This window comes from Pelophylax lessonae (genome assembly GCF_965119305.1).
Source record: "Pelophylax lessonae genome assembly, chromosome: 10".
Lineage (NCBI taxonomy): Eukaryota > Metazoa > Chordata > Amphibia > Anura > Ranidae > Pelophylax > Pelophylax lessonae.
The window spans coordinates 203492274-203504938 of NC_138777.1; the positions used below are offsets into that span (position 1 = coordinate 203492274).

The following is a 12665-nucleotide window of genomic DNA, read 5'->3' on the forward strand; positions in this document are numbered from 1 at the left end:
ACAGTGCCTTTAAAAAGTATTCATACCCCTTGAAATTTTCCACATTTTGTCATGTTATAACCAAAAACGCAAATGTATTTTATTTGGATTTTATGTGATAGACCAACACAAAGTGGCACATAATTGTGAAGTAGAAGGAAAATTATCAATGGTTTTCAATTTTTTTTTACAAATAAATATCTGAAAACTAGTGAAACCAATTGCCTTCAGAAGTCACCTAATTAATAAATCGAGTCCACCTGCATGTAAGTTAATCTCAGTATAAATACAGTTGTTCTGTGAAGCCCTCTGAGGTTTGTTAGAGAACCTTAGTGAACAAACAGCGTCATGAAGGCCAAAGAACACACCAAACAGGTCAGGGATAAAGTTGTGGAGAAGTTTAAAGCAGGGTTAGGTTAAAAAAAAAAATCCCAAGTTTTGATCATCTCACAGAGCACTGTTCAATCCATCATCTGAAAATGGAAAGAGTGTGGCACAACTGAAAACCTACCAAGACATGGCCGTCCACCTAAACTGACAGGCTAGGCAAGGAGAGCATTCATCAGAGAAGTAGTCAAAAGGTCCATGGTAACTCTGGAGGAGGTGCAGAGATCCACATCTCAGGTGGGAGAATCTGTCCACAGGACAACTATTAGTCATGCACTCCACAAATCTGGCCTTTATGGAACAGTGGCAAGAAGAAAGTCATTGTTGAAAGAAAGCCATAAGAAGTCCCATTTGCAGTTTGCGAGAAACCATGTGGGGGACACAGAAAACAAGTGGAAAAAGGTTCTCTGGTCAGATGAGACCAAATTAAACTTTTTGGCCCAAAAGCAAAACACTATGTGTGGCGGAAAACTAACACTGCACATCACCCTGAACACACCATCCCAACCGTGAAACATGGTGTTGGCAGCATCATGTTGTTGGGATGCTTTTCTTTAGCAGGGACAGGGAAGCTGGTCAGAGTTTATGGGAAGATAGATGGAGCCAAATACAGGGCAATCTTAGAAGAAAACCTGCTAGAGTCTGCAAAAGATTTGAGACTGTGGCAGAGGTTCACCTTCCAGCCGGACAACAACTCTAAACATACAGCCAGAACTACAATGGAATGGTTTAGAGCAAAGCATATTCATGTGTTAGAATGGCCCAGTCAAAGTCCAGACATTAATCCATTTGAGAATCTGTGGCAAGACCTAAAAATTGCTGTTCACAGACGCTCTCCTTCCAATCCGACAGAGCTTAAGGTATTTTGCATAGAAGAATGGGCAAAAACTTTACTCTCTAGATGTCCAAAGCTGGTAGAGACATCCCCAAAAAGACTTTCAGCTGTAATCGCAGCGAAAGGTGGTTCTACAAAGTATTGACTCAGGGGGGGGGGGGTTTATTTTTAAAAAATTTGAAAACCATTTATCATTTTCCATCCACTTCACAATTCTATGCCACTTTGTGTTGGTCTATCTTATCACATGAAATCCCAAATACATTTACGTTTTTGGTTGTAACATGACAAAATGTGTAATTTTCAAGGGGTATGAATACTTTTTCCCCACGCCGTCTCTTTCCCTCCTCTCACTTATGCCGTTGTTCTCCTCCTTCTGTCTGTCGCTTCTTCTTTCTCCCTTTCTCCCCAACTCACTCTTTTTTCCCCATTATTTTATTCTTCTCTATTTATTTTCACTCTCTCTTTGTATATCCTCTTCTTTTTCTCCCTCTGACCTTTCTTTCTTTCTTCGGGGTGCAGGGAGCTGGAGGACCGTCTGGCCCGAGAGGAACAGGAGCGAAAGCTGCAGGAGGAAATGTTAAAGCAGAAAGAAGAAGAGGAACTAAAGAAAAAGTTGAGGAGAGGAAAGAGCCGAAATTCTGGAAAAGAGGAGAAAGATGGAAAGAAGAGTCAAGTGGGGAACAAACAGGTGCAGATCCCTCAGACTTTTTGACACATGTGGCTTTCATGTAGTAAAGAAAATACAGTACTAGACCAGTCTGCATATGTATTGTGTATATAATCCATATATCTCCTGTTTGCCAGGCTACAAACACACTGACAGTGAAGCCAGAACATCATCCGGACTATGGAGTAGAGAAAAAAGTCTTAAATCAAAGATCAGATTCTGCACTCAATGATGCAGAGGACACAAAGAGGAAGAGGAATAAAGACACATCCCAGCATGTCACAATGTCTGAGGACCCTGAGAACGATTCCCTCAGTGACAGCGAGAAACAGCTGATTCAGAGATTCAGCAACTATGAGTCCTCCCAGAAGGAGATCTCGCACATCCTCACTTTCTGGGACAGAGTGCAAGGCATCCTTCTGCCACCTCCTGCTGCAGAAGACAGCCATCGGGAGGGCGAAGAGCCACCTCCTGAGCGACACGCCCCCTCTGGTAAGAAGTACCGCAAGGATCGTGAGCGGGAAAGGCATGAAAAACTGGAAAGAGAAAAGGTTGAGAAAGAACGGCAGGAGAAGGAAAAGAAGATGGAGATGGAGAAGATGAAGAGTATGGAGGACGAGGTAGGAATGCGCCAAGGACCAGAGCAGGAAGGCCAGGAGATTCAAGAGGACGATCTGAAGGTTTTGAGGACAGAGGTGGGAATCCCTCGCTATGACCTGCAAGTTACCAGAAACCAGGAACCGATGGAACGGCAGATCATACAGAGTGGGAAGTTACCATCAGTGGAGGAGGTGAGAACGCTCATCTGTAAGACGCATCATTAAAAGAGCGGTAACCTGAAACAATCAGTCAGGAACCAACAGTCTATGTTCTGACTACCCAGTACCTATTATTTATCTTTGTAATCTTTTGTTAATATCTTAAAAAATAATCAGCCCCAGATTTCCTTTTTTATACTAATTTTAGCACAACCAGGATTTAAAATATAACTAAGGGCAAAACTTTTTTTTTTGGTTTTGGATAAAGTGGAGAACACCTATTAGGTTTTTTTTCTGTCTCTGTCCCTTTTAGGGAGATTCATCCTCTCTATTTGCCCTGTTTATTATTATCATGTAAAGTGAAAGTTAAAGAAAATTCCAAATTTTGGGTTGTCCCCTGAAAAGTAATCGAGGGGAAATCTTTCAATAGGGACACCATTTCTACTCACCTGAGGGCCCAAGGGATTCCATTGGAGGATAATGTGCAGGGATTTCCTCTCACTTCCTGTTTTGGCTATGGGACAGGAAGTGATGGTAACTCTCTCCAATGGGATACAGATGGCAGTAAAACTGACAGGGGCTATAACCCTCCCTTATTCTTTCCAAAATAAAAAATGTTGCCTATAGTTCTACTTTAAGATCAAATTCCAGCCTAAACCTAACTATTCTTTAAATGTCTCCTCCCCCTCCTATTCTGACTAACCTGTGTAAAAAAGATGTCTATATTTACCTATTTTTTGCCTGTTCTGGTCTGGTCACATGATCCGGCTCCCCTGTGTCAGCCAGCGGCGGCTGCATGGAAGAAGAAGGAGCGCTGATAATGGCTGGGACATGGGAGCCTATGGGTGATGTCACTGCTCCCAGGTATTTCCAGCTGTTGTGGAGTGCTCTCTCCTCTACAGACGATGCTGGCTAATACAATGTATCACATGGTCAGAATAGAGCTGGTTGAGTAAGTAAGTATACAGTATACATCTTTTTTACACAGGTTAGTCGACACGTGTTAGGAGGGGGGAGGGAGCATTTTTAGGACTAGTTATGTTGAGGCTGGAAGTTTTGTGTCCCTCCATAAATTTACAAATGAATGCAAAACAATGCTTCCATCTGTTTCTTCTTTGAATTTGACTTTAAAAATCCACCCTCTTTGAGGATAGGCAAACATATGGCATGGGAGCCAGGGTGGGAAGGAAGGTGGTGTAATTTTTAGTGGCACTCCGAAGAACGCCATAGGATTGGTACTCCAGAAGGCCAAAGGATCATCCATTGGGCCTCTACTTTCTACAAATACAGCGCCGCTACCATAGGTTGTAATGGACAGCTGACTAGGCTTTGAATTACAAAGCTTGCCCCACTGAACCCGCAGCCTACCCACCTCCATGATGTTTTGAAAAATTGCCAGACATCACTGACGATCAGGTGCTGGCACTCCTCCCTTTACCAGCCAAGGCCCACCTGCTGCTGTGGACATTGTTAGATGAAGACTCCTGGCTTGGTATATTAAAACCTCAGTATATTATTTGTTCTTCCCCAATCTGCTGTGGTGATGGCCTCTCCATTATGAGATGTGATGTGGGGAATGTAATTAGGGCTTAATTTTCATTATAATTTCTTTGTTATTTTTATGTATTCTTTTAAAACCAGCAAGTGAATGAAAGTAATAAAAAAGTAAGCCAACCTCCTATTCAAAACAGTATATCATACGTTGTATAAAATTACTTGTTTCTATACCCTCCTGGCACTAGGTAGTGGTCACTAAACTAATGATGACACATAGGACAATCTGTACTTGAATCTGTCTTTATATTTTTATCTTCTTTCTCCTGACAGCTCCTTGAAGGCTTTGGCCTAGGTCCCTCTGGTCCTCCAGTCCCACCTCCATACATCTTCTCAGTGATCCCATACCCAGACAGGAGAGGACCGCCTGTTGACCAGGAGACCCTTAGCCCCTTCACCTTTATAGCAGCCTCCCCAGATGACCCCAATGTAATTGTTGAAGAGAAGAAGGATGCAGAGCTTGAGCCGGATCCGGGGTTGACCATCTCAGCATTAAAGGTGAGAAGAAAGTTTTACCCCTCTGTCTTTGGGTGGCAGAACAGTGTAGGATCCCACATTCCAGGAGAAGAGATGTCTTATGGAAATATTTTGCTGTATATGAGGAGCAGACTAAACAGATGAAATAGAGAGTGCCTGTGAGTTATTGTAGAGGTGTTAGGTGTATATATGTAGTATAGCTGTATCAGTAGATCTTTATCTTATGTGATTGCAGGATGAGCAGGTGACACCTACAAAGAGTCGCAGCAGGAAAGAGAAAGGTGGAGACACAGGCCGAGAGAGCCAGAAAGACAAGCGGCGCTCCTCTTCTCTCCGCAAGAACCAGCAGAACCAGGACAGCCGTTCTCCACCACCACCGCCTGGTGCCAGGACACCCGTTTCTGACCAGGAGCTTAGCAGCCTTGCAGGAGAGACCCAGCAAGAAAAAATCCAAAAGTAAGATGATGTTCTGTTGGTTTGATTGCCTTTTTGTCATTCTTGATTCTTTAAAACTGTCAGTCAGCTCCAATAAAGCCCCAACTCAGGCTATTCTACAAACTCTGCCTTGATCAACTTATAAATTAATATGTGAGGCCTGAAAAAGAGGAAGTCCCACCCTCTGAAACACGTTGGCTGTATCTGACGTTCAATAAGAATTTTATACGAATTTCTAAGCACATATTTATAGTTTGATGTTCTGATGGGCGAGGCCCAGCTTAAGACCTGAACCAGATCTACAGCAACATACTATTAGAACTGGTTTACCTCCCCTATGGAGAACACCCTCCATTTGCATTTACAATAAAATAAATTCTCATTCCTTCTGGTCCAGCTCTATCACACATCTACAAATATGTTATATTTTTGTAAGAATACAGCAGATGTGTCATACACCTTTAGCAATTAGCAATGTCCCCTTGAGGACTGCTGGATTTCACACTTACGGGTCCCCCTGGGTTACCATTAGCAACCTTGACATTAACAGTCTCTCACTTTCCTTCTTGGCTCATTCAATAAACAGTCCAGGGGTATGTAGTTGTTTTTGTGTTTTATTGATAAATTAGGGATGGGAGAAGGGAATCGTGGGATACTCTGAATTACCTATGCACAAGATTTGAGGACTTCTATTTCTTGGTACAGCCAGGCTTTTGATCCACCTTGCCACTGCGGTGAATTTAGCTTTAAGTCTCTTTTTCAGATGACTTGATGAACTAAGTTTTTATCTTTAGGACACTCTCCTTAGTATCCTCTTTCTTGGTTGCTGACACCCGTCCACTGACTATCCTACTCCTGGGGTGGCCCCCCTCAGGTCAGGCCCCTTGACATGATCCTCCTGGACCTCTGGGTTCAGCTCCATTCCTCTGGCCCTCAGGACGCCCTCCTGAGGCCACATGCCACTGCTACAGAGAAGGAGGCAGCCGCCACCCTCCCTTCCAGACTCTGCTCTCCAGCCAAAGACCCTGCAGCACATGTGCTCCTGGCTTTTATACAGTATCTCAGAATGCACCGAGACAGCCTGTCTCTGCCAATCACCAGGACTGTATCAAAGCCTATGCATCCATTGGTCAGGTTTCCTCCCAATGTCCAACATGCCTCCCTATTGGACCAGTGTAAAACACTCTCTAGACATAATGAATCGCATACTGAGCACAATGAGCAGACCTCACTAACAGATCCTGCTCTCTGTTAGGCAAAGAGCAATATAGATTTGCCTGCTGCTCCTCTGATAGGCAGACAGAGCCAACAACTATATTCTCTCACTAGCACCTACCTAGGAGGGTGTTACACACCATAGATTAGCAAATAAATAGATATACAGAAAAAGCTGTGATAATACCAATATAATGTTCTAAGTAGCATATGGGTGACTTCCCAGTCTTGGTTGACCTCTATGTGCAGCAGATTGTGATGTATTGATCAAATGTCAATGTGTTATAATACTTATCTCTGTACTGATTAATGTGTTGTAAATCATCAGTGATTGGCAGCTGCTTGTTTCAGTCCCCAGCAGCAGAGTGTAAATAACAGTCGCATCTTCTTCTGTCTCCAGACTAGGGTTGTTCCGATGGGTGGTCCCGGCTGGAGGACAAGTCCTTCTACGCATTTATTTTCAGTCCAACAATATTGGGAACTTTGACCAAACCCTCAACTTTGAGCTTGTTGGGACCCGGCGCAGGTATCAGCTGTACTGCCGTGGCATCTGTTCCTTTCCTACAATCAGCCAGGATCCCAAGTAAGTGTCAATAAATGGGAGGATGTCATTCACATTGGGACATATTAACCTTCACATCATCGTAATGAACACTGTAATATTCTTTTTAGAATAATAGATAATTCCTTGTAAAGATTCTTACATCCATGGAAGGGTTAAAGGGTTAGTTCACCCTTACCAAAAAACTGCATATGCAGGTAAGGGGCACTTGTACATCAAAACAAACTGTGCAGCTTTGACCAAAGGTAAACTAGTTATAAAGGCTTGGGTGTTTTTGGGCGATTTTCTGCTCTAAGCCTCAGCTCTAAAAACGCCCAACTAGACAAATCCCATTCATTTCAAAACCCCCTGTTCACATCTGAGCATTCTGTCGCTTTAAGCAAAACGCCTGTTGCTCAAAAAAATACACAAGCTTCTTTTTTTAGCAGATTACAGGCGTTTTACTACTTTTCATTGGTCACTCAAAATGCCTATACAAATATGCTGCAAAAATTCTCTAAAAACGCCAGAAAAAAACGCCTGTAAAAATAGCAATGCCTAGATGTAAACAGAGCCTTATGCATTCCGTAAAAAAACACCCCACTAACTAATTCCCCCCCCTCCAAACACTTACTTGAGCCTGTCAACAATCCAGCACTCTCCCGGCAGCAGCCTTCTCTCCCCTCTTCCTCTTCTCATAGGGACTTGGGCAGCAGCGTGAGCCATTGGCTCCTGCTGCTGTCAGTCAAATCCTGTGGCGAGGTAGTGTGGGATGGGGCCTGAGCTGCGCTTTCTGTGTCTATGGATATAGTCCGTGGAGCTCGGAAGCTAACCCGCCGATGGGCCCCATAGGCAGCAGCTTTCTATGGGAGCCCACAGAGAAGAGGAGCTAAGAGTGCCGGTAGGGGACCATAGAGGTTCAGGGCCACTCTGTACAAAACCATTGCCCAGAGCAGGTAACTATGTTTGTTATTTTAATTTAAAAAATGCAAATTCATTAACACTTTAAATAATGCCCTTGCTATAGGTGAAGGCCAATTACGTTCATCCTGAAACCTGGCAGATGGCATCATCCCAACCTGGATTGGTGCTAGGATGTTGCTAAGCCCCTTTTTCATGCGTCTCTCTCCCCATCACTGTAGATCTGAGTTCAGCGATGCTGCAGTGGAGGAGATAGTGGGCCACACATGTGCAGGGGTTTGAAAGCTCACTCCTGTGTTGGTGTGGGTGAGCAATAACGGCTGAGAGTGTCTTAGCAACATCCTAGCAACAAGACTGGACAGGATGATGCCATCCCTGGGAGTTTTTTTGTCAGGTTTTGGGAGGTACGGAAATGGCCTACAACTATAGCAAGGGTATTATCCAACTTTAGTCAAAACTGCACAGTTTGTTTTTATCTACAGGCATCCCTTACCTGCATAAGAAGTTTATTGGTAAAGGGGAACTAACTCCTTACATTTCAGGAACATGGCTGTAATAATTAACTGTACTCTTCTTCTTTCTGATTTATGTGAGAGACATTTCTCGTGTGATGCTGTTGCCTATTAAATAACCAGGTAAATGGTTACTGCTATGATTTTCAGAATAGTTTTCCCCCACCGGAAGAAGGATGCCAAAAGTGATGAAATTGTGCAGAAGAAGTTCATCCTGAGCAGCGGCACATTTGATTTTGGGCCTCTGTTGTGTGGGAAGAGCCGGGAGAAGTGAGTACATCAGATTGCTGCATCTTGATTGGGCAGGTAAATGGTAATAAGCCCAGGGTAGGGTCCTATGGAAACACCGGGGCTCTGTAGCGGGATTATGCATGTCAAACTGTATAAATTATAGGAGGCTTCTTGTAGGAATGAGTGCATTGACCACAACACAGCCTGTGATCTCTACCACCCTCTGCAGGTATAAAGCAGGACAGTACCCAGAGAACATGGAGAAACTCACCATCTATAATGCATCACCTATGGAGTCCGAGGTGACTTTCTGCTTCCAACATGATGTCAAAGCTGCTACCTTCATACTGGATCCACCAAGCATGATGCTGAGACCGGATGAGAAGCAGGTTTTATATTTTCTATGATATCCAGCTCTTATGTACCCTAACCTATATATAATACACTCATCCCTGTAAGTATATGTAGTGTAGGTGTACTGGTTACCATTTTTCCATTATTATTTATTTCCTCTGGAATTCAGAGTGTAGATTGTTGAATTCATGTGTGGATCTCTTTATTACTGTTTATTCTTCCCATTTGTTATCTTTGAAATGCATTATCCCATCTGACCTCTGTGTAATGAGTGAAACTGAAATTTCTCTCAGCGGGCAACACAAGTTAAAAGTAACAAACTAGTCACATAGAAAATTGAAGGCCAGCCCCATTAAGGCTCTAACTCCTACCATCCCACAGATGCTCAGTTTTGTTTAGTGTCCTTAGTAGAATGGATGTCTACAATCACTATTATTACATTTTTGGTAAAAATCGCTTTACTTATTCGTACTGATCATATAGGCAGCCTACTCCAGACTGCTGTACTTCTTATCTATACTGACCATAAAGATGGCCTGCTCTGGACTGCTGTACCGCCTATCCATTCTGATCATATAGGTGGCCTACTCCCTATGGACCATATAGATGGCTTGCTCTGGATTGCTGTACTGCTTATCTATGTTGATCATATAGATGGCATACTCCAGACTGCTGTGCTACTTATCTGTACTGACCATACAGACAGCCTGCTCTGGATTGGTTATCTGTACTGACCATAAAGACGGCCCACTCCAGAATGCTGTACTGCTTTTCTATACTGACCATATAGATGCCTTGCTCTGGACTTCTGTACTGCTTTTCTATACTGACCATATAGGCAGCTTGCTCTGGACTGCTGAACTACTCATTCATACTGACTATATAGCCGACCCTCTCTGGACTGCTGTACTGCATATCTGTACTGACTGTATAGACAGCCTGCTCTGGACTGGTTATCCGTACTGACCATAGAGACAGCCTGCGCCAGACTGCTGTACTGCTTCTCTGTACTGACCATTTAGATGGCCTGTTTCAGACTGCTGTACTGCCTATTTATTGAGACCATATATATGGCCTTACTTGCAGTGCTGTTGTAATCATATAGTTGGTAAGCTCTGCATTACTGTACTTCTTTTCAATACCATATAGACAGCATGCTGCAAATTGCTGTAATTGCAACATAATGGGGTTTATGTACTACTAAAGATAGAGAATACAAACTCAGGCTCACTTCTGCATAGAAACCAATCAGCTTCTAACCTCAGCTTGTTCAATTAGGCTTTGGCTATAAAACCTGGAAGCTGATTGGTTTCTTTGCAAAAGTGAGCCTGATTTTGCATTCTCCAGCTTTAGTAAATAAACCCCAATGTGACTTTCTTTGTAGGTGTTTTCAATCAACAAAAATTCAGACAGACCCCATCATGAACATTGCTCCAACCCACTATTATTAATGTGTTCTTCTAGGAGCTCTCTATATGGGCATACCCGACTGCCCCGGGATTGGTTGAGGATAATATCGTGTGCTGCATTAAGGACAACCCTGAGCCTGTCATATTCCACTTGTGTTGTCGCGGCGTGCGTCCAGAACTGGAACTAGACCGCAAGCAAGTTCACTTTGAAAAAATTCTTCTGCATCGGTAAGACAGCTGAGGGCCAAATTACCAATGTCAGGGGCCCTAAGTTACCTTGGTTTAAATAGGGACCAGCCTTTGCTGGTTATGATGTTGTTTGTTTCTACCTTTTGGTGGTGTGCATCAGGTTTTCTGTCTTCAGGTGATGTACAGTCATCCTGCATAGTCTAGTGATGTACCGTTATCTTGTATTCTGTCCTCCAATGATGTGCAGTCATATTGTATTTTGTCCTCCAATGATGTGCAGTCATTTTGTATTTTGTCCAATGATCTGTAGTCATCTTGTATTCTGTCCTCCAGTGATGTGCAATCATCTTGTATTCTGTTTTTCAGTGATGTACAGTCATCTTGTATTCTGTCTCCCAATGATGTACAGTTATCCTGTATTCTGTCTTTCATTTATGTGCAGTCGTCCATTATTCTGTTCTTCAATGATGTGCAGTAATTTTGTACAGGTTTCTACCTGTATGCGTGTTGTACATGGATTCTGAATGTCACATTCTCATTCTCTGATTTGCACATATAACAGGAAAGACACCAAAACCATCTTCCTGAGAAATAGTACTTTCCTGCCAGCAGCATGGCGTGTGACCGGCCTGGAGAATCTGGGTGATGACTTCTCTGTGTCGCAGGATCAGGGCATTGTTGCCCCTCGATCAGAGTATGGATTACAGCTCCACTTCAAAGCTGCCAAAGCCACAAACGTCAAGAAGTTTATACGCCTGGAGGTATTGATTCCAACTGATTTCTTGAACTCTCCTGTGTATTCTTTGTGCAGGGGTCTCTGTGTTTCTTTAAGTTTATTTCATTACTTGATCTCCTGAAGATGAAAACCTCTCAGTTGACTCAGAATGTTCTGTCCTCTCCCTGCAGGTCTCTGATGTGGAGAACATTCTAGGAATTGTCCAGCTGGAAAACATCCATGTGTTTGCAGAATCGTATGATGTGTCCCTGGATATCAGCTTCCCAAAAGGTACCCAAACTTCAACATTCACATTTCTAGATTATCAAACCAGACATTACATGTACACTCTGGGCAAATCCAGAATATTTCCATATTGTGTTTTTTATCCGTGTTATATCAGTAAGTGACTAGGGAAACTTCTGATCATCCAATGACCTCTACAATCGGTTCTCCACCTGCCATCCGCCTTTCCTACCTGCTCTTTGCCTCTCCCAACTTCCCTGCACCTCTCATGCCTGCCCTCCATCTCTCCCACTAAACCTTTCTCATTGTGTAAAGTGTAGCTTGGCTTCCTAGATTGTAAGCGCTTTTGGTCAGGGAACTCTTTTCCTCTTGAGTCCTGTATTTCCTGTAAATTGTATTGGACACATATTTCCTCATCTCGCAGGCACAGATGGTGGATTGGATTTTGGGGTGGTGAAGGTGATGGATGAAGCTAAGCATAGCTTGTCGCTGAAGAACAAAGGCAAATATGAGATTGGCTTTAGGTGAGTGTCTCAGACTTTAGTGGCTCCTTCTTGCAGATGTGTCAGAGTGTAATCTCCTTTCGTGTCCACAGTTTCTCCCTGGAAGCCTCCACTCCCGGAATGCCTGATCTGAACTCCATTTTCACCATATTGCCCCAGAAAGGAACGCTCAGCCCCAATGACCGGGCGACCCAGGTACAGATTGTCTTCCAGGCCAAGAAGGAAGTGCAGATTACAGATAAACCCATCTTGAAATGTCAGGTGAGTAAACTTATGTTGGACTCTCTCAGCAGATTTCTTTTGGACTCGCTCAGTAGATTGATTTTGGACTCAGTAGATTGATGTTCAACTCACTCAGTAGATTTATGTTGGACTTGCTCAGTAGATTTATGTTTGACTCCATCTGTTCCTTCACTTCAATTTCAATGCAGGTTATTGAACCAAATCTAAGTGAGGGTGGTGAAACAATTGCGAGTATCCCCATCCGATTGTCTGGCACATCTGCTTTCTCCAAGTACCGTCTAACGCCATCCTCTGACATCAACTTTGGTGCCATGGTGATTGGCGTCCGCAAGCTTCATTCTTTTACCTTGGAGAACTGCGGACAACTGGAGTGCCGTTACAGCATCAGCAAAATGATCGGGGAGGTGATGATCCAGCCTGCTAAGAAGGGGTAAGGCGGGGAATGGCCTGTGTATAAAACATGAAATCATTGTTGCTCCTACAGATGCCAT

At 43.4% G+C, this 12665-nt stretch overlaps 1 protein-coding gene across 1 annotated transcript in view; it reads left to right on the forward strand.

Annotated features, from left to right (window-relative positions):
- HYDIN (HYDIN axonemal central pair apparatus protein) overlaps positions 1–12665 on the forward strand; it is a 140344-nt gene that overhangs the window by 98105 nt on the left and 29574 nt on the right. The window contains exons 43-55 of the mRNA XM_082269560.1: positions 1724–1892; positions 2009–2662; positions 4457–4681; positions 4896–5116; positions 6711–6893; positions 8435–8554; positions 8745–8904; positions 10334–10506; positions 11030–11228; positions 11374–11473; positions 11853–11952; positions 12024–12192; positions 12363–12604. Of these exons, the coding sequence (XP_082125686.1) occupies positions 1724–1892; positions 2009–2662; positions 4457–4681; positions 4896–5116; positions 6711–6893; positions 8435–8554; positions 8745–8904; positions 10334–10506; positions 11030–11228; positions 11374–11473; positions 11853–11952; positions 12024–12192; positions 12363–12604 (2715 nt within the window). The remainder of the gene's footprint in view (positions 1–1723; positions 1893–2008; positions 2663–4456; positions 4682–4895; positions 5117–6710; positions 6894–8434; positions 8555–8744; positions 8905–10333; positions 10507–11029; positions 11229–11373; positions 11474–11852; positions 11953–12023; positions 12193–12362; positions 12605–12665) is intronic.